This window comes from Penaeus japonicus, unplaced genomic scaffold (genome assembly GCF_977035675.1).
Source record: "Penaeus japonicus unplaced genomic scaffold, GWHDUDI00000001_assembly GWHDUDI00000031, whole genome shotgun sequence".
NCBI classification, from domain to species: domain Eukaryota; kingdom Metazoa; phylum Arthropoda; class Malacostraca; order Decapoda; family Penaeidae; genus Penaeus; species Penaeus japonicus.
Window position 1 is genome coordinate 4,436,891 of NW_028234433.1, and position 22,500 is coordinate 4,459,390.

The following is a 22,500-nucleotide window of genomic DNA, read 5'->3' on the forward strand; positions in this document are numbered from 1 at the left end:
TCCGATTCTTCTGCGGGCTCCGCACTGGCCTCGGGTTCAGGCTCCGGTTCTACAATAGGTTCGGCCTCAGGCTCGGGTTCAGCCACGGTTTCTGGCTCTGGTTCTACATCGGGTTCTGGCTCTGGACTAGCCTTTGCTTCCGGCTCGGCGGCCGTTTCAGATTCGGGTTCTGGCTCTGCTATAGCCTCGGCTACCGGTTCAGCTTCCGGTTCAGCCTCCGGTTCAACGGGCGATTCGTCTGCAATGTGCGCTTCTTCCTCAGCGGCGGGAGCAGGCTCTTCCTGCTGGGTCTCGGCCTGCAAGGACCCCGAAGCGGGTCACCCAACGGCGTCACTATACAACTAGGCTACAAACAACACACAGTGGAGGAGGACCTGACATGCAATGGGCGGGACGACACACATTACCTGGGCGCGGGCACTCGAGGGCACTCTGGCACGCCGCCCGGTGCCTGTGCCAAGCATTTTTCCGCCGCCGGGAAAAAAAACACTATTTACACCTACTACGTCATCTTATCAGGAGATTCCGGTGCCATCCTGTTGCTCCCTCACTAAGGACATTGATTTGAGTGGACCGCGGTGTGTGTGTGTGTGTGTGTGTGTGTGTGTGTGTGTGTGTGTGTGTGTGTGTGTGTGTGTGTGTGTGTGTGTGTGTGTGTGTGTGTGTGTGTGTGTGTGTGTGTGTGTCCGTGTGCGAATGCGTGTTGGTACATGCGCGTGTGTGTAAGTATTCAATATCTTTTCACTATATTTGCTCATGCATGAATTTAAAATACATCTGAGTTTGAAATTAGAGAGGTGCAATATGATTATTTATACACTAAAGTATAATATACATACATTTATACAATGCTGAGATGCATACATAATCTCTAATTAACTAAATGATTTATCTTCTCGTTAAGACAGCTACCACGTGTCCTTGTGACTGAGGAGGACCACATTGGTGTCGCGCGGCACGTATGCGTGTGTGCGTGTAAGCGTGTGCGTGGCGTGGCCCTCCTTGTAGTGTGGCCGGGTTTTTCGTGCACAGAGGGGGGGTAGGAGCACACCGGGCGCCCCTCCCGCCCCTCGACGCAGCCTCAGACCCGCGCCCTTCTCCGACAAGTGTTGTGTTCACGAGGCTCGCATGGGCGCCCCGAGAGGACCCTCCGTCCCGGCCCGCGAACACCGCACTTCCCGGAGCAGAGTCGAGGCCGCGGGCGGGCGCGAGTGGTGCGGCGGGGGCGCGTCCGGATGGCTTTACTCACAACCGAGTTATACCTCAGGCGCGGGTGCGGGTGCGGGTTCGGCCTGGACGGGCGCGGGGGCGGGGGCAGATTCCACGACGGGCTCAGAAACGGGGGCTGCTGGCTCGGGCTCGGCGACTGCAGGCTGCAAGTGGCAGAGGCGAGCCCGTCAGTGTGCAACACGCAACATCGGCGCGAAGGACTCTCACCTAATATCCATCGGCATCTTCTTTCCTCCACCTTTTTTCCCTCTTTCTACCTTCTCCTCCTTACTCACACCTCCTCAGACTCACTCACTCCTGACTCGAATCGAAGGAACCGAAGCTCGAGGCGTGTTGTTTACTTTGAGGTGAGAGACCCCGCGGTGATGGCACAAAATTATCAAGGGGAAAACACAAACTCATGATTATCAAAAAAGGATAAATAAAATAAACGTTTAAACTTAATGTTATAAGAAGCAACTCATATAAAAAATGAACCAGGCATTAAGTGCTTAATTAAGAGTTAAGTAGATGAAGTATTGAAGTGAGAAGGGGAAAATTATCATAATTATTTATGGTTTTATTCACTAATTAGAGAGGAGAAATTTTTCAAAAAAAGAATGATGCTAAACTACTGGCAAAAGATCTAAACAGATAATGGGGAAAAAAATAAATCGTAATAAAAAAGAAAGCATTGAGAGCCGCCCACAGCAGAGCGACAGCAACAGAAACACCAACATATGAGGAGAAACAACCACATGAACATAGGATTCATCCCTTGCGCATAGGGTCGAGTCAGACGCGTCGAGAGAGACCTTCCCTTCGCCGTGCAAAGAGAGACAGCAACTGACAGCCGTGATTCATGCAGGGAGATCCTGTCGCAGCGATTTGTCATGCGTGTGATGGAATGACTGAGGTTAAGAGACAAGTCCGTGGCGAGTTTCATGAACCTCGGCGACGAGAGCTGACACCTTCCAGATGAAAACGTCATGCACCAGCCATGCATGCGGCGGTTATGCAGAGCAAGACCTCGATCCAGACTAAGAATGGACCTTTCTTTCACTCTCTTTTGTCTGACATGTCGGTGTAAAGAAGAGTAAGAACGGCGAGAAAAAAATACATATACATACGTACACATACATATATGTATATGTGTGCGTGTATATACCGTATATATATATATATATATATATATATATATATATATATATATATATATATATATATATATATATATATACATATATATATATAAATATATATATATACATATATATATATATATATATATATATATATATATATATATATATATATATATATATACATACACACACACACACACATATATATATGTATATATGTATATATATATATGTATATATATATATATATATATATATATATATATATATATATATACATATATATATATATACATATATACATATATATATATGTGTGTAGGTGTGTGTGTAGAGAGAGAGAGAGAGAGAGAGAGAGAGAGAGAGAGAGAGAGAGAGAGAGAGAGAGAGAGAGAGAGAGAGAGAGAGAGAGAGAGAGAGAGAGAGAGAGAGAGAGGCGTAGGCGACAAGATACACAAGCAGGACCCGAGAGAAACAAAACGGGACGAGAGCAATCGAGGGCCGGCGAGACCTCAGTGACAGAGGGAACCGAACGGAGATCGCCGCGTCTAGCAGATGCAGATGAACCCCACAGGCGACTCTAGTGCAACTACTTGAAAGAGAGCCACAGAAATCGACAGATAGACAGACAGGTAAGAAGGAGACTAAGAGAGAGAAAGAGAAATGGAGAGCTAAGAGACAAGAAGAGAACAGCAGCGAGAAAGCAGCGAAGCGGGAGACGGCGGGTGTACCTCGGGTTGTGGTTCGGGTTCTTGCGGCACCGGTTCTGGTTCTTGTGCTGGTTCTGGGAGAGGTACGGGGGTTTCTTGCAGTGGAGCTACGGGTTCTGGCTCTGGGGCCACGGGCTGCAAGAGATATGTCAGTGGCACTAATGGCAGAGGCAGCAGCAGCGTGGCACCCAAAATAAAAATGATAACAAAAGAGTAATGGAGTGGGAGAGCAAAGTCCGAGTCACGCCTAATGTCGATCTGCCTTTTCTTCTCTACACAACAAAACCTTTTTTTATGTTTTATGCAAAATGGATATTAAGAAAACGGCAAATAAAAGAAAAAAACACAAAACACAAGACCATTTTTGCTTTTTAATTGGGGTCAGTTGGACTTTACATCAACCAAAGAAGCTGAACATAGACAAGAATGAGACAACTGTTAGAATTGTAGTTAAAAAAAACAAAGCACATTTACTCTATGTTTTCTTTTTAAAGATCAGTTACATAAACGATTACATATAATTAAGGACGAATATTAAAAAGAAAGGTTTTCAAATTCTACCGGACAGTTTAAAAAATGAACTTACCTCAACCTTTGTCATTTGTTGTGTTATGTACTGGTTATGAAAACAAAAGTCATGTCACATGCGCAGGGTGTCATTATTGATCCGAATTCAATGGATCAATTTAATTTTGTTTTGTCCGATTGCTTTAGAATGAAGATGGTTTAGTTTTGTTTATTTTTTTACCTCAACTGTCATTGTGGTTGTGGAAAAGAATGTTTAAAATGCGCTTTTTTTTTCTTTTCTTTTTTGATGAGGAGAAAGTAGGTCCGTCTTTTTGTGGTGATAAATAAAGTGATAAAAGTGACTTAGTGATAATAATAACAATAACGAAATAGAAAAAAAACGAATCATTAGGAAAAAAAAAATATGGGCGTTGAACTGAAAAATAATGATGAAGAGAAACGGAAAATCTTTATTTTCAAGAAATAAATAAAATAGTAAACGGGAAGGAATCGAGAAAAAATAAATTGTAACAATGATAATAGTAGTAATTCTGTCATAATGTAGAAGAGAGAAAAAACAATCATAAACATCTATATCAGATTTGAACACCACGAAAAACATTTTTTTCTGTATGCTTCTAAGGAGAAAATAATAATTTTCTTTCTTCCTAATACAACAATTGCCATCATCATTTGGAGTCAATAATTCCACGGTAATATCTGTGTTAGATTTAGCGTTAAAACTAGCTTTCTATCTCAACTAAGATCGCAGCCACACGCTCAGGATCTACCAAGGTTTTTCAAACTTTCAAATTATGTAACGGTTTAAACGGTCTACGAGGGTAGACGAGTATAAATTTTCCAAAAATTATGAAAAGTTTCTACTCGGAATCTAATTCCATGATAAAGTCTACTTTGAAATGAAGGACGAAAATAAAAATAATAATGAGTTTCTATAAGGATTCAATACTTAAATCCTTTTTGTTTATACTGAAAGGGTTAGCTCAGTAACTACCGCACGCGATTAGTATAAAGACCCATATATATAATAAGGCGTCCATCAAAAAGAAGCGAATGCCAATAGTACTTTTTTTTAAATGGCATTTTGAATTTAGTCAAATTACTTCTTTTCCTGGATTTATTATATCATGGATAAAGGACTGCCGGTCAAATAGCCAGTGAAGCCCCTTTGGTTTATAAATGAGCGTTATTTTGAAATCCTACGTTCACTCCACGACCGTCTAAATTCAAAAAAACTAAGTCCACTCACAAAGAAAAAACTGAACTACGGTTGGCTACTGATTTTCATTTCTTAGGGTAGGGTAGGGGGTGGGGTGTAGGGGGTAAGAGAGCGAATAGGGAGGGAGGGAGGGAGGGAGGGGGAAGAAGGGAAGTTATCATATCACTCTTGGTATTTGGCTAATGGGTTTTAGCTTTTAATTTGTTTTTAAAAAAATAATGGCGGGGGGTGGGGGAGAGGAGGACCGAGGGAGAGGGTAGGAAGCTAAAGGATCTATTGTTGTTGTTTTTTTGCTGTTGTTGTTATTACGGGATACAGTTGTTGTGAAGTTTCCCACGATCCACTACGGTCGAGATACCTTGGGTGGGGGCACGGGAGCGAAGTTAGGGATTGGCGTGGGTGAGGGCATAGATGGAGATCCCATTGTGCTGATGGGCAGGATCCGAACGCCACCCGCAGGAGGCTTGAAGGGCTGCCAGAAGGACACCAGGAGGAGGCATTAAACGGCGCGGAGGCGGTGGTCGTCGGGCGGTGTTGTTTGTTTTATTTCTTTTCTTTATATGGGTGTTGGTGGGGGGGGGGAAGAGGGGGAGGCGAAGAGGTGGGGGGCGGGGGAAGGAAGTGGAAGAGAAAAAAAGAGAGAGAGACAGAAAGAAAGAGAGATAGAGAGAGTGACAGAAAGAAAGAGAGATAGAGAGAGAGAGAGAAAGACACAGAGATAGAGAGAGAGACAGAAAGAAAGAGAGACACAGAGAGAGAGAAAGACACAGAGATAGAGAGAGAGACAGAAAGAAAGAGAGACAGAGAGAGAGAAGGGGGGGGGTAACCAAGGGAAGGGAGGGGGAGGGGGGAGAAGAACTGAGTGTAGGCCGGGGAGGGAGGGCGTATAGAGAAACATATCTATACTCGATCTAAAACCTGAGAATGGCTTCCGTTTTGAAAGAGATTTTTTTTCTTTTCCTGCTTCTATTTTCTTTCTCATTGTATCTCCAAATGAAATCATAAAGCTCCAATTTTCATTTTCCTTCCAGACCATGATTTCTTTTCCTAAGGAATCCTTCCAAAATGGTCTATTCAACTCTTCTACTGCGAGGGATTATATAAAAAAAAAACGATAATGCATCCATAGATGGACCTCCAAAAACACTATGACATTATCCAATTGACAAGAATCTATGCTTGAAATAAATAAACAGATAAATAAATAAATAAATGCATCAACTTTATCCACGAGACGAATTGAGGTGGGATTTATATGCATAGTTGTTGTTTTTTTCTTGCTGGTTGTATTACAAGAGGTGAGTCTGTGATCCAATCCGAACGGAGGGTTATCATAAACAGTGTTCATGTCCACAGAGAGAAGAGAAAAGACGAGTAGCTACGGAATGGGTCGTCTTTCGTGGGCGTGCATACTTACAGCAGGGGCGGGGGCAGGAGCAGGGGCAGGGGCAGGGGCGGGGGCAGCCTTGGCTTGGGGGGCGGTCATTGCACCAGTGGGCGGGGCAGCACCGCTGAAAGACCCGGAGAAGAGGACATTAACACTCACACTAAGCACTGTCTTCCGTTCTCGAATTTTACAAGACATGTAAAGCTTAGAGTAATAATAAAAAAAGAGAGAAAAGAGGAAAATAAATTAATGAAGTACACGAATATCCAAAGAGTCAAAAGAAGAAAAGAAAAAATAAATTGAACCATCGTCAAATGCGTTGCTGCGTTGAGAGTATTCCATAAATCCATTCTTTAAAATTCAACAATTTAGCTCCCCCTCCCTCTCTCCCTCTCTCCCTCCCTCGCCAAAGAAAATCCAAAAACAATATGACCAAAAAACACACTACACACTAAACTCAAAAGACCCGAACTTTGTCTGGGAGCGAGAGGGAGAGAGACCGAGCGAGAGAGAGCCGCGAGCTTGTAGATTGAGCGATGCCAGGAGAGAGAGATCGAGAGAGAGAGAGAGAGCCCCGGTGAGACACTTACGGCTTGACCACAATAGGTTCCATGTTGGGCGCTGGAGGGTTGTGGCGCGCAGCCTGCTTAGCGTGGACATCGCAGTATAGCTTGTCATTGATGTTGTAGTAGCCTGTACGGTAGCATTATGGTTATCGATCTAGATGGAGATGGTTATTATGTTGTTGGTTGTTCATGAGGCCATTAATTGGCTTATCCTCTAGCTGTTGGTTATAGAGACTGTTTTTAAATCATTTTTTTTTTGTGGGGGGGCGGGTATTTCTGCTTCTTCTTCTTCACTAAGTTTGTTTCCTTTATGGATAGCTATCTATGTGATTAATGTACATGGGATTGAAGCATTTCCCCTCTTTCTCTCCCCCTAAGAAGAAGATTATTATTCATAACCTAATTCTATTCCATTCACATTTATATTCTCATGCTCCTTCTCCTCCTTCTTGGTATATTTCTCTCCCTCCTTCTCCTCCTTCTTGATATATTTCTCTCCCTCCTCCTCCTCCTTCTTGATATATTTCTCTCCCTCCTTCTCCTCCTTCTTGGTATATTTCTATCCCTCCTTCTCCTCCTTCTTGGTATATTTCTCTCCCTCCTTCTCCTCCTTCTTTCTTTATCTCTCTCCTTCTCCTCCTTCTTTCTTTTTCTCTCTCCTTCCATCTACTCCTTCTCCTCCATCTTTCTCTACCTATCAGCTGAGCAAATGGAAGGAAATAAACCATAAACGAAAGACAAAATATTATTAATAAATGAAAGAGTAGTGCTGCGACTAATCTGAAAACAGGAGAGAAAACATAAAAAAAAACACTTAGAAAAAAAATGTGTACGAAAATGTAGTCTTTGTTATGAAAGGAGATGACTCATAGAAAATGGCTGATAATGAATGAAAAAAAGGGAGAGAAGGGAAGGGAGAGGGTGAGGAGGAGGAGGAGGAGGAGGAGGAGGAGGAGGAGGAGGAGGAGAAGGAAGGAAGGGGATCAGAAGAGTGAGGAAGGGGGAAAATCAACCCTTCAAATCATAAAGTAAATAAAAGAAACAGACAAAAAGAGAGCGAATCAACCTAGGAGTCAAAATCTAAAAAAGAAAGAAAAAAAAAAAAGTCAAATTCGAGGGGAGACTCACCAACATTCTTGAGCGACGAGCCACAGGTAGCGCACCTGAAGCAGTCGGCGTGAAGGTTCTTATTCTTTATACGCACGAAGACTCCGCTGAAACGAGTATCCTACCGTGAGTGTATACTCCTGGCCCCTTCTCCGTGCCCCGCGCCTGCTGACCTGCTAGTCTGTTGTCTTGTTAACCTGCTATTTTGCTACGTTTCTATTTTGTTATCTATCTTGTTATTTGTGTCTTTTGCTACCCAAGTTAATCTGTTTTGTTACCCTGTTGATATGATGCCTTGTTACCCTGATAATATTCTGTCTTGTTGACCTGCATTTTTTTTTCTACCTACTCTGATATCTTCTTCCCTTGGCAATTTGTTGCCTTGTTATTGTTGCCCTGCTAATCTGCTTTTTTGTTACCCTGCTAATCCCCTGACTTGTTATCCTGTTCTTTATTACCTTCCTTTGCCATATCAATCTAACCAAGACCATATCAAGCCTTAAGAAAAAAAAATATTGCAAATTCTGAGGTCTATTTTTGTAAATGGAAAAAATATTTCTAAAGACTGGAAGAGAGATTTTTTTCTATCTCTTCCTTCACTGCTTTATCGACTCCCAATTTCTCTTTTTTTGAGGACACGTAGCGAAAGCAAAAGGAAAGTGAAGAAAGGAGAAAGTTGTGTTCTCTAAAGCATGTATCTTCTATGTATCATCTTTCTGTAACGGATGCATCTATGCCTCATCCATATCTAATGAATGCATCATCTATGTGTCACCTATGTATGATTTCTCTAACGTATCATCTATGTATCATTTCTCTAACGTATCATCTATATATCATCATTCTCCTATAAATGTATTACCCATCATCTTTCTCTAGCGAATGTGACATCTATGTATTCTCTACCTAAGGACTACATGCAGGTGCTGGCGCGGGGTTCCTACTTCGACCCTGACCGACTGGTGCAACAAAGGGGGGCGGAGGGGGGGGGTATGGAGGGAGGGAGATATATCGCGATATGGACTAAAATTTATCCAATGTTTGGTCGTTTTCTTTTTTGTTTTTTCTGTTTTTTTGTTTTCCAATTCGAAACGGATCATGTTAGTTCATTCCTAAAGTCAGGAATAAGATCACTGGTGGTGTTTAGGGAGGGGGGGGGGAAGGGGGGTGTATGGATTTCTTAAGATTGCAATCCTTTCGTGCATCAAGATCAACAAGTGTGACGGGTAGGGTCGAAGCTGTGATGGTTACAACACCTTATCAGAAATGCTAAGATTAACATCCATTCACCAATCTTTTTAATCAATCTGATTCACAAGTTATTTGTTTAAAGAAAAAAAAATGTATATTTACAATGGCATAACATTAAGTCAACGTTAAATAATCAGAGAATTATTATTCATGTATAGAAATATATACAAACAAGATGCGAAGATTGAGAAAATATGCACATATACATGTAGACATATATATGCGATTAGCACTAGACAGAAGTGTTGAGGGCGTGGGAAAGGGTTTGCGGGCGTGCGCATGCGTCGCAGCTTTCTCGGTCACCGGGAGCTCCTTCAAGACGCAGCCCTTGCAATTAGTGGGCGGGCATCGTTGGCAAGGGGTGGGGGGAGAGGTGTCATAGGGAGAGGGTGTTCGTGTGTTGAGGTGTCAAGAGGAAACCCGTGTCGAGAGGATAGGGCTGCTAGTAGGTGTTATTAGGGAGTGTTCTAGTACTTAGGAGGGAGTGTTCTCGTACTTAGGGGGCAGTAAGGAGTGTTCGTGTACAACCTCTAAGGGCGTACTCGGGGCATTCTGAACCTGGAGATGGGTATGTTGGTGCGAGTGGTAGTTGTTGTTGTTGTGATCCGCCGGGAAGGTAGTGGAGCAGTGACTACCAGAAGCATTGCAATGTTATTGTCATTAATGATTACGGGTCATGCTAGTCGCCGGCCTCGGCCAGAACGTTGTGTGAGTTCGTGTGCCTGAACAGCGGCCGCTCAGCCCAGCAGTCTCAGCGCACGAGGAAACTACGGTCAGTCAGTACCCGGGTGCAGCAAGACGATTTTAATGCGCGCTTGGTAGCAATCCTACAAAGCCTTGGCTGAAGGAATCTTTGGCCCGCGCCCTCCTGCCCCCGCGCCGTCGCCTGCGCGGCCCTCCCGCGCGTCCCTCAGGCCAGGATGCGGAGGCACGCGAGGAGGAGCCACAACTCCGGGCCACGGGTGCGGGTGCGGGCGCAGGCGCGGGCGTGACGGAGACCAAGAAATTCTAAGAGATGGAGAGCGTCTTGACCGGACCAACGCGGGTACTCACGTAATGGGCCGCTCGCACTCGGAACACTTGGTCAGCGGCGAGGGGGAAGCCCCCCCTTCGGGCTTCGGTTTAGTCTCGGGGGCGCGCACGCTGCGAGTGCCGGCAGGGCCCGGCCCGCTCTCTGTGCCCGGAATAGAGGAACCTGTTACTACCGCCACCGAAGTGGATGAAAAAAGAGGGAGAGAGAGCACCTCGCCGGGCGTCCAGCGCCGCCGGCACTGCCTCCGCCGCAGCCACGACCGACGCGGGAGGGGCGGCTGTGAGTGAGGGAGGGGCAACAGGGTGTGAGTCTGTCTGTCGGTTAATGGCAGTGAGGAGAGGAGATACGGGCGGCGCGGGGCGGGGCGAGGGCGGCCTCACGAAGGGGTCGGACGCCCGAACACTTAAGCCTCTAATACTTACACGATGAGTCTACCACACTCGGAACAAATGTTTTCGCCGGGTTGCAGCTCCGTCTTGGGCTTGGCCTGGCTGAAGGGGGCGGAGGAGGAGGAGGAGGAGGAGGGGCGTGGCACCTGCTGAAGCTGCGATGGAGCCTCCTCTGGGAAACACAGTCACACGCCGTCACACATGGGGCTCTCAACACAGTGGTATTTACATGGCATGCCGATACGAGATAGAGAGAGAAGGGGGAGACTTTTTTTTTCAGGGGGGAGGGGGGGGGTAGAGTAATGAGAGCGAGTGAGAAATATCAAGGAGGACAAATAGCAAGAGCAAGAGTGATTCTGGAGAGTTTTCTGAACGGGACGATTTTGTTAGCTGATAAATACAAGAGTTAAGTCGATGAACAAAATGGCGAGAGCGAATGATTTGTTTATGTGTCAGTAAGTGTTGTCATAAATTATTCATTATGCATCTGAAAGGAAGGTTTTGCATATTATCATAAAATATCTACATTTACAACTAGCGCACATAATTTACATCTAAACTTATATTCTACACACACACACACACACACACACACACACACACACACACATACACACTTATACATATATATATATATATATATATATATATATATATATATATACATAAAAAATATATATATACATATACATATATATATATATATACACACAAACATTCCATATATCTATATCTACATTTATATCTATATCTATTTTCACTAATCAAAATTACGTCTTCCTTTTACATCACAGACAAATCAATACACATCAATCAACAATAAATTCCCTGGCTAAGACAAGATTCATAAAAAAATACCATATACATATGTATATAGAATAAACAATTTATTGATATGCCATGCTAGAAAAATGACACCATTCAAAATCGTTCAGCTGGTGTTTTAACCTATAAAACCGCTGGTTCTTTGACCCTCAGTCGTTATCCCTAGAGGCATGTCTATACACTCAGCGGTATAACAGACAAATCAGAATATTTGTAATAGAAGAAAAAAAAATCAAACAAAACACAAGAAAAGAGTAATACAGTTTGCAAATGAGAATAACAAGAGATTGATAAAAGTAAAACTGAGAGAAGACCGATATCCCACGGCCATGCAATTGATATCGTTGCATTACAAGATAATAGAATCATTGATGCAGGAAAAATAACCAACAAAAGATCATGCAGACAACATGCAGAATCAAAAGGAGTTAAGGCGGGATCATGCAAAGAGAGAGAAAGATACAGAGACCGCAGGGTTAAAACGTTTTCAAGAGAGCCCAGAGAAGCGGCGAGAATAAACATCTTTTTAACTTTGAAGATTTTACTTACGGCTTTGATTCTCGTACATCGGCGGCCTGAACATTATTTTGTATTTCATATTTTGTTTATTTTACTTATATGAGACAAAAAATAAATAAAAATCTTGAGGAAATCTCTAATAATTTGATCTTCCCTCCTATTCCTGCTCTACTGAATACTATCATATCTACTTTATTTGTATCTCTTTGAACCCACAGGATCTTGAGATCTTAAAATAATCTTATTTTGAAATATCAAATTAAAAAAAACGACAACATATACAGTATCTAAACCAATATACATCAAAGTATATACAAATCAATGGTCTTTGAAAATAATAATTTCTTTGAAAATAATCTTTGACAAGATGCGGCATTAATTAATTAGAAAAGAGATGAAAATAAATAAAAGATATAAACAAACGTATCTTCCTATACAAGTCTTTAATCTAATTAACCTTTTGGGAACATCAAGGCTGATTAATGTGAACTTTAAAAAAAGGATAAAAATCATCGTATCCTATCGCATGACTTGACTATCAATACCATCTTTGACCCATAAGAATTCCTCTAGATAATCCTAATCCCACTCTTCATTATGATATTTCTTTCCCTCAAGCTTAACCCTCCCTGGTCAAATAAGCGGAAAAAGAATCAGATCCTCCAAATACAAAGCAGATTTGGCTCAGTCCCATTCGCACACTGCTGTCAATTCTTCCCTAAAAGCTTCAACCACTTTTGGAAGCGAACGATGCGATTCCCACAGTGGAGACATTCCCATTTCTGAGTTCTAGTTATCAAGCACAAATATGCCAATTGAAAGCAAGGAGATTCAGCCACTAGGAACATCTAGAATAAGAACTAATTTAGGGTGTCACCTGCTGTTATCCTCCTACATTCATTTGGCTAATGCAAGAGGGAGGGAGGGGAAAGTAGCATAACTTTTTCTAATGATCCGTAAAGAATCTAAACGCCTGTAGGTGATCTTTTAAAAAAGGGGGAAAGCTTGTTATATGTATACCATCAATATGTTAATGATTATTTCTCTTGACTAATTAGTTTATGGAAAGCTACGTCGGATTAATTATTCTTTCTTTCGTTCCTTAATTATGCAGCTACATCTAACCATCTAGTCGTTTTATTGCAAGTCAGTTGGAAGATCCGTTACAAGGGAAAATAAAATCATCTAATTTGTTTCTCTCTAATTTTCTACTTCCATCAGTCAATCGTAAAGCAAGATTTTCATTTTTAGATCCAAGTTTGAAAAAGTGGGAACTGTATCACTATTATTAAAAAAAAACAATCTTAAAATAAACAACTGATATCAATAATAACAATTATAAATGATTCGCCTAAATTCACGTCTCTTGGAATGACAAAACATAAAAAAAAAGTTTTAGAACAAAGAAAAACATCGAATAAATCACTGACCCGGTTCTGGAGTCAACCAGGGCAGAAAATAGTAGAATATTCTAGTCGACTAGTGTGAATTTAAAGTGCTTACCTTGTTATGAATCGGCGGTGGAGAGATGGACACTTGACTCAAGTCCCAGTTCAAGGGAAACCGGGCCTCTACGATTACCTTCTGCTGACTTTGGTGATGAAGCGACCAAACATGACCTTTCCGCAAGATGTCTATGTATGCTACATGCTAGGTCAGTCTTTGCTTAACTTCATCATTTTTAAATCATTATTTTTGATTTTTTGAGCTAAAGAATATAAATTCTTTAGCGTGTCATTCACTGGCTTGTTAGATTTTTTCCTCGACAAAATGTTGTTGCTTTTTTGTCTAGGGGTTTATCATGAGTGTTTCTGAGTTTGTTTGTTTTCTTGAACTCTTCGGTAATTTTTTTAAATTTTCTAAACATTTTTTTAAGATTGTCATGGAGCGAAAGTATATATTGGGGAAGTGTATCATCCATAATGATTAGTATCTTTTTAAAAATACCTACGCAGGCTTTTCAGCATCGTAAGCTAGGACAAAATGTAACTAATTTTATTCAGATTAAGTGTCTTTCTCCTCGCAGACAGTCACAATTGCTACGGGCTAAATACATAAAAACTACTCTTAAAAATGCACAAAATGTAAAATAAAAAAATGAATAAAAAAAAAACATTTAAAAAGTTCAACGGAAAAAAAACATAAAACCCAGAAACACACATGACAATACTGCCATAACGTATACAAGATTCATATTAAAGTCTGCTTCAAACAACCCTTGGGAACACTTGTTCAAGCCTCAATAACATGGATCGAAAATAAAATAAAAAAAATACATACATTATTCAAATACAAAAAAGGCTCCAAAGGAGAAATGAGGACAAGAAACAAAACAAAAGAATGACGAATTCAAGATGGCGGTGAACAAGCATTCCCAACTTTGCTCAGGACACGAAACCAAAGCCGTTACCCATAAGAAAATGCTTAATGTGAAATGTGTAGACAAATTATACGAATAACCAGATAAAAGAATTAAATTATTTTAAAAAGCAATAATCAAGGAGAGAGAAATAAATATGTCAATAAACGATAATGAAATGGATATTACATATATTAGTTCCGCAGTGTCAGATTAAAACAAAAAGTAAAAATAATAAAAAGGATAGAGAGTCAAGAATTATCATGGTGCCGCGTGGAGCATTAGAAATCATAAATAAAGCTGAATAAACATGCAGTGACTCATTGTTTTTTAAAGAGTATAATAACGGCAGTAGAAAGAAAAAAAAATAATGGAACATGACTCTAGGAATTTTGTCACTTGATTTTAATTGAATGTGTCTGTTTTTTTTCCGTTAAAAACATTTCGGAAAACAGATGTGAGAATCATGGCATATTGTGTTAACAGTTAACCCAATGGAAATTATAATGATCATAAATCTGTTAATCTGTGGTATCTGTGCACATCTGACCAGCTGATCTGCAACAGTGTAGGTTTAAACCAGAAAATAATTGTTAATGATTTATAGATCAATATTAGATTGGTTTCGACCAAATACCTTTTTAGGTATGCAAATGAGAGGTCGCAACGCATGTTATCTTTTGTTAAAGTTATTGACTGTAAAGCAAATGGCAGAAAGAAGAAACTATACACAAAAATGTGATAGGCCTAGGAATTATTTGATGCTTGTTCGACTTGCCTAGAATCGGATTGCAATCAGCTGGATAGCAGACGTATTTTTTTATTGTTGAATTTCTGCTTTTCATTTGACGTTTATGGGCCACTGAATTTGAAGTGATACTTGCTTCTTCTACGTATCAACGGTAATCTAAGTTTGACCAACGAATACAAGAGCAGCCAATTAGTTTCCCCGTGAACTAAACTCATCTGAACAGAACCATCGTCACCTCCCCTCGACCTGAATTGAATCCTTTAACTTCCTTATCACAGCCCTCCCTTGACCTAATGCGCAGGGAACCGTTATCCTCATCATGCCTAATTCAGTGATCGAACTATGACTTCCGTGTCCTGGCAGACCTACCTAGTTCCGGGTCGTGTTGGAGGGACTGCTGAAGGAGCTTGAAGGAATAACCTTGGACTACATTCTTGTCCGGGGACGCGAGGCTCGCTACCTCACCTTCTGTTTCCGGGACAGGATTCTTGTCCATCTCCTGCACCATCCGCAGGACGTCCGAGGTCTTGCCGTCGTACTGCCGTTCGTTCTTCATGAAGTTAACTCTGTCGGGCGGGGCGCCGGCGACAGGAGGGCGGGTGGTGGGTGGAGCAGGCAGGTGAGGGAGAGAAGAGAGAGAAAAGGGGACTGGGTGTCAGGCGCATCATGCACAAAAAACACAAAGTGGAACACGAGAGAGAGAAAAAAAATGACTTCTTTAGATTTTAAAAAAGGCCACTCACACACGCAGTCACACGTCACCCCTCCGAGAGACAGACGGGGCTGTAAAAAAAAATCTGTTTGAACTTGATACCCCCAACGAGCGGCTCTCCCGGTATCAGTTCCTGAGGGTGGTCATGCAAGGCACACCACTCGACACTCGGCACGGCGGATGCAGCACACTGACGGAGCCACGGGGGGAGAGGGGGAGTGAAGGAGACTTAATGGGTGCTTGGTTGGAGCAAAGAAGAACACAACTAAAGAAGAGTGTGGATGCAACGTTTGCGCGAGCGACAGGTCACCTGACTCTCCCTGCTGAGGCGGTTTGGCAGCGGGCGCGGCCGGGGCAGGGGCGGGGGCGGCGTGCTTTGGGCGGCCGAACACGGTGGTCGGGGCCGGGGGCTCGTTGCTCTTGTCGAAGGGCGACGCCGGTGGGGGGCGGGCCCTCCTCGGGGGCTCTTCCTCGTCGCCGTGGATGAGCTTGTAGGTCGGCGACTGCGTCTGAATGACGGTCTCGCGCGCGTACTTCTTGAAGTTGATGCTGCTCAGCCGCCGCCGCCACACAAATGCACACGCAGACAGACACAGACACGCACACACGATAAATACAGATTCATAAGAGTGAAAGGGCGCTGAGTTGAGCAGAAATTAAATCAGCATATTGAAGTGACGGCAGAACATGATATTTTCTCTCATCGCATGACTCAACGTAAAATAAAAGCAAAATAACTTAGAAAGAAAATGAAATGGCGGTGCATGAACTTATGGGATGTTGACTACAGACACAACTGTAATGTTTGCTTGATACAATCTGTCTTATTTATGTTCCTAGCCAAAAGGAGCTGGTTTAATGTATGGGAGTGGAACATGCCACAAAATATAAAAAGCTAAACTAAAACAAAACAAAATTAAAGAAAATGTACTCAAGAAAAATAAAATATCTACAAAAGAATTCCTCTAGTCTAAAAAAAAAAGGATCTGGAAAGACTCAGTGTCATATGAATTGCCATGACTAACCTACAAAAAATATACTTACACTAGAGCAGAAAAATGCTTATATGCCACGCCAACAGTGAGGGAAGGCTAAGGCCAAAAAGTCAATCAATATGTATATGTATATCTTAAAACTTCTACTTCTAAATTCCCCCCTCCCCTCAAAAAAAAAAAAAAAAAAAAAAAAAAAAAAAAAAAAAAAAAAAAAAAAAAATATATATATATATATATATATATATATATATATATATATATATATATATATATATATTAAAATCTACACTGACATGAAACTATCATGTGCAAGGAAAATGGCTAGGAAGCATGAGCAAGAGAGAGAAACGAGAAGAAAACATTTAGTAGGCCTACCCGAGGCATCCTTTTCCAAGCACCTCGGCCTGGGCGGAAAGGGTCTCGGCGATGTTGTCCTCGCTGTACAGGTTAAGAGGAGTGTTGTACTGAGCATTCACGATCTGCTGCCCGTTGACCTGTGGAGAGCGTCGGGCGTTAGTGACCTTTAGCAGTCTTGGCTTGGTTGCACCTGAGCCAGGCGGGGGTCAGTGGCCTTGCTTTAGAAACGCGCGGGAGGAGGGCGATCGAGGTCACATTGGGTGGAGAGGGAGGAAGGGAAGGGGCATGACTGCATGAATCTTTTGAACAAAGGGCTTGGGATTGTTGCATGTTTTTTGTTTGTTTGTTTGTTTTTTTACAAATGTACAAGTAGAAACAAAGGAAGGGGATCAACGTGGTACTTGTTTTTTTATGAATAATTTCATCTGAAAGCTTTTTAATGGATTTTGAGAGGCTATGATCGGAAGAATAGTTGAGAGTTCAACATTCAATTAGTCATTACTATCATTTGTGTCTATAAACATTGTTACTATGACACAGTGGTCCAACCATGCACAGTCATGAAGATCATTCAATTCCAAATTAAACTAGAAGCACGTTTGATTATGCTTATTATTCAGTTTTCTTCTCCAAAAATACAAAAAAAGAAACAAAATCCAGGACTGAAGTGCACTACACAGCAGCAACTAAGTTTGACACAAAAATATTTAATTCATATTTGTTATGTACAGACGAGGTGTCACTGCCACCGCTACGCTGCAGACGCAAAAATAACGCCAGAATCACAAGACTACCAAGACCAGACTGACGCTCGTTCGGATGCGCTGATCCTAACATGCTAACAGGCAATTGGCGGTCGTCGTCATCCCCACGGCGGAGGCTGCGACGACGGCGACAGAATACAACACAACACGAGGACGCGGAACAAGGGCATACAGGAACAGCGCCTCACATACACTACTACAGGACTTGGTAGAGGGAGGAGGTGGAGGAGGAACTGCACACAAGTTTTGGGTCCCATAACCTTTTTATATTTCGGTTTATTCTATTTTGAATTTTGTATCAACAACACTACCAGCAACAACAGGTCATGGAGGCTCCATGCTAAGCCCGCACAAAGGGGAGAAGGGAAGACAAGCTCAAGACAAGAGTCAACAGCGACACGAAAACGACATCTAACAGCAAGGAAGCTCCACAAAGAGGGCTGGATCCATCACCTCAGCGAAAGGAACTGGAGCCTTGTTGAATGCTGCTCCAACAGGGGGAGCAACGTTCTGGAAAAGGGGACGTCGGCATGACTCATTACACAGGGAAAGAGAGAAAATGGCGGAGAGGGAAAACTACACAGTGGGATTGTTTAGGTTCTTTCTGAGTTTACTGGCATCGTATTCAAGGGCTGGGCGTGATGTATGCAAAAAAAATATATATATTACAAGATGTCTTTTAGGTTGAAAAATTATTTAGGTCTAACCAGAGGGAGGGAACACTTACTGTTACATACAAGAGAGAGAGGGTGGTGATTTTATTTTGAATTATTAATGAAATTAGGATTTAGATACAGAATCTGAATCATTTTAGTATTTAGAAATAAAAAAATAACTTATTTATAAATATATACAATATGTAAAAGAAATACATTCTCCGGCCCATCGTCGCCACGACTCCCAAAACCTGTAAAATAACAAGAGGTAAATTGAGTAAGTCGTTCTACCTACACTCACTGTACCACAGGTTAACGGCCCTATTTACCTGGAGAGAAAAAACTAACTCTAAGTCCCAACCCGCATCACCTCGTTACTTTCCGCCACCACGAAGAGAGAGAACGAAAGAGGGAGTGCCCGGGGGACTTCGCCATCGTCTTACTTCATTGTTCCTCCGCGTGAGGGCGTCGTGGTCGTTGTCGGAGCTACTGCAGCTCGAGGCGTTACTGGCCAGCGAGTACTTCCTGGGCTGGCCCACGCTGCCGCCCACCGCCCCGTTGTTGTTCAGGAACTGGCTCGAGAACAGGTTGTCGTTGCTGCTGGACTTCTGCGCCTTCTGCGAGCCGAGGGAGGAGTTCACGTTCATCGAGTTCACGTTCTCTTTGTCCAGCGTCATCCGGAGGAAATTTTTGGCGTTCTCCTTGTTGAGGGAGATGCCCATGCCCGAGACGACGAGGCTTCCGCCGGTGGGACTGGTGCTCCCGGAGGCGTGTCTGGAGGAGGAGCGCGACGAGGAAGACGTGGCGTTGCCGCCGCCGCCGCCGCCGCCGCCGCCGCTGCCATTGAGGCTCGGGCCGTCAGTGGCTTCTTGCTTGAGCTGGTTGAGTGTGACCACGCCCTTGGCATAGGCGGGCTGCGACCCCGTGAAGCCTGGGAACGGGCGGGCCACTGTGTTGTGGTTGGAACCGATGTGCCGGACGGGCTGTGGGGGAGGGAGAGAGGAGAACACACGGGGTTAATGCACACGCGGGGATGCAGGGGGTTAGTGCAGGGGACAGCCAGCTGTTCACGGCCTTCTTCGGGAGAACTTTCTTTTGTGTTATGCGTCTGACTTGAATGGATCGGTTAAAGGGGAAAATAAGAGAAAAAAAATCAGAAACAAAAAATTGTTATATTCTAAAAAATAAAATAAAAACTCTCTGTCTCACTACTTTGGATTAATTGGTGACATTGAAGAATTTAAATAAATAAAATGGGGACAAACCTTTTTTTCAATCTCTATTACATCTACATGGAAAATGTGATACCGAGAAAATCTATTTCTAAATTCTAAAACTATACATCGCAATAAAATCAGTGATAATCAACTGATACCGATAAAACGAAACACGTAAAATCTGATGATTATTAAAACTATTATTATTATCATAATCCTTTTTTAAGTGTCGCGAAAGCAACCTTCAAAAGCATGCTAGGCAATATTAGTGAAGGAAAGGACAATATTATAAACACAATTATTTCCTATCTATGCATGCAGTAAATGCTATTTACAAAACATGAGAATCATGTAATAAAGAATAACAATAATAACTAAAAAAAAAAACTGCCATGCCTAGTCTTGGACAAATATTAGTACATGGAACACATTATCTGTCTTTTCTATTATAAACGACCACACACTCTAAAGAAACGAAGGGCGTGCCGTGTTTACCGGCGGATCCAACGGCCTGGTCGAGTCTTCCTTAACGATCTTCCTTCGTCAGCTGTTGTTCTGAGGCACAACTGTCACTCAGAGACTCCGAGGTGTGTGTGTGTGTTTCGTCCTCGAGTTCACGCTGTTCGAAGCTCGGTCTCGTTTCGTCTTGTCTCGTTTCGTTTCGTTTCGGTTTCGTTCATTGTCAGGTGAAGTCTGGTTTGTTTTTGTTTTGCTTGTATAAGCGTTGCACTTCTGTTCGTGGGCTGAGTGAATGATTTACTTTTCGCGGTCGGGACACACATGTTTGAATTACTTTTTTTGAGAGAGAGAAAGAAAAAAAAGTAATTTTCTCTCTTTATTTTTCCCAAGTCCTTTTTTTATTTAACTTGTTATCCTTACTACAGTTATGTATGACTAACTTGAGAAGGCGATAAAGAAAGTTTAATTGGCATACAGAACAGCAGTTATTTCAATACCCTTGCCTTAATGTATTTTCTCTTAGCATTTCTGTGGTAATATTTTATTTGTTTATATGTACAAGAGTTATTCTTTTAAGCCTTGTAAGATAAATGATTTCCAGTGCTTCAGCGCGGAAGCAGTTAAGTTTGTCAGTCAGAAATTTTGAGCTGATGTCAGGAAAAGATATTTTAATGGCACATGGGCCTCTGAATTTACGTAAGGTTACGTAATGAATAAAAATGCTACATCAGTGTTCCAATTTGTAACGAGTATGACCTAAAATACCTATAGATCACTGAAGGAAGAAGATACCAGGTAAATGACAGGAGAAAATAAATAGTTCTGAAGACACGTTCCGCCAACCTCTCCGCATCCCTGGAAGAATCCTGTAATCCTGAATATCGAGTTATCATCCTGGTTCACAGCGAACCGATGTTCTTAGATACTAGACATAGACCCGAATAAAGCCCCTGACAACTTACCTGCTTGTTGGCAGCAAGGGAGGTCGCGGTGGCAACAGGGACACCGTCGGGAGTCGTCTTCACCTCGGCCAGGGGAGTCACTTGTGGCTTCCAGGTGCTGACACCCCTGCAAGAAAGGTGTCGCGTAAGTACGGCGTTTTCTTCATCTCGTAGATGTATAATTAAAAAATAACAAATAGAGATTTTTAAAAAATAATAAATGAATGAAAATATGGTAATGACGATGAATACCCGGTAGAGATGGTTGGTTTTGAATTAGTTCAAATGAAAGTGAACACACATCAAATGTTTGTATTTGCGTTCAGAACATGGAATCCTGCAGCTGATGGGAGAACTGGCGGCCCTCAGCGCGGATGCTTGGGGAAGCACCCTTACACTGTAACGTGATATTAGGGGAATGTGCTGCATCTGCATCTCGTCCCTCCCGCCCGACCCTCTTCACACTGCCTTCACTCTATAAGCGCTGCCTTAATGATATATAGCGAATCTGAAGCGCCTTTTCGAACTGGCTGACAACAGTGCATGTCGTCTGAACCAGCGGCGAATGCACTTAGAAGAGCTCGTGAAAATAATCAAATCCTTAAATACACAAACAGCTTTATTGGAAAGGTGGCACTGAGCTTGCCTCTTCGCCGCACCGACGTGGATAAGTACTTTCGCTGTTCATCATATTTCTCATCAACAACTACTATTCATGAATTATTGCGGTCTTTTTTTTTTCTTTTCCCTCTTATTTTTTGTAATGTCATATCGATCCCTGGCAATGATTGCAAGGAAAGGTATGCACGCTGTTGCACAGGCCGCCCCTTCTCTCATCCACCATGCATTATCTAAACTAGAGGCTATTGTTGCCTGTTATATAAACCATTCGCGAGTGAGAGAGATCTATGCCCTGTGCGAGGTGCGGCGAGAGAGGTTGGGGAATTGGACACTGATGTTGGGGATAGGGGAAGCTGTGTGAGGGGGAGATGGTGGGGGAAGGGAAGAGGTTGGGGTGAAGTGGAGGGGTGGGACGCTTTGGAGAAGCTGTGTAAAGGGGGGAAACGGAGATGGAGAGGTGTGGGGGAGAGGTTGGGGAGAAGCGGAGGGTGAGAGGTGTGGTAGGGGAAGTTGAGGGAAGCTGTGTGAAAGGGGGAAGGGGTGAGGTGGAGAGTGTTGGGGGAAGCGGTGTGGGGGGGGGGGAGATTGGGGGAAGCGTTGTAGTTCGGAACAAGAAGAAGGTTCTGCTTTCTGCTTTCGAACACAAACCGCCTCCTCCACCTCCCCGAAGGTGACGTCTGCTGACAAACAGACCGCGTATGTATGAGAGGTCCTTTGTTTCCTCGAAATCTGCCCGGTGTGGGAACCCTAACGCTCCGTCGAGTTTGTTTGTCCTTTGGG

At 42.7% G+C, this 22,500-nt stretch overlaps 1 protein-coding gene across 35 annotated transcripts in view; it reads right to left on the reverse strand.

Annotated features, from left to right (window-relative positions):
- The window catches only part of Zasp52 (Z band alternatively spliced PDZ-motif protein 52), a 124,718-nt gene that overhangs the window by 11,621 nt on the left and 90,597 nt on the right, over positions 1 to 22,500 (reverse strand). For 4 of the 35 annotated variants that reach the window (XM_086555567.1, XM_086555568.1, XM_086555531.1 and 1 more), the window contains exons 3-14: positions 21,121 to 21,226; positions 18,926 to 19,465; positions 17,081 to 17,199; positions 16,021 to 16,259; positions 10,578 to 10,716; positions 7,893 to 7,978; positions 6,789 to 6,891; positions 6,229 to 6,322; positions 5,170 to 5,283; positions 3,086 to 3,199; positions 1,263 to 1,373; positions 1 to 296 (exon numbers count right to left, since the gene is read on the reverse strand). The exon at positions 1 to 296 is cut by the window's left edge and continues 58 nt beyond it. In XM_086555567.1, coding sequence (XP_086411693.1) covers positions 1 to 296; positions 1,263 to 1,373; positions 3,086 to 3,199; positions 5,170 to 5,283; positions 6,229 to 6,322; positions 6,789 to 6,891; positions 7,893 to 7,978; positions 10,578 to 10,716; positions 16,021 to 16,259; positions 17,081 to 17,199; positions 18,926 to 19,465; positions 21,121 to 21,226 — 2,061 coding nt within the window. Of the gene's footprint in view, positions 297 to 1,262; positions 1,374 to 3,085; positions 3,200 to 5,169; positions 5,284 to 6,228; positions 6,323 to 6,788; positions 6,892 to 7,892; positions 7,979 to 10,175; positions 10,297 to 10,577; positions 10,717 to 15,367; positions 15,565 to 16,020; positions 16,260 to 17,080; positions 17,200 to 18,279; positions 18,337 to 18,925; positions 19,466 to 21,120; positions 21,227 to 22,500 lie in introns of all 35 variants that reach the window. The other 31 variants (XM_086555559.1, XM_086555558.1, XM_086555552.1 and 28 more) reach the window with 31 other exon arrangements.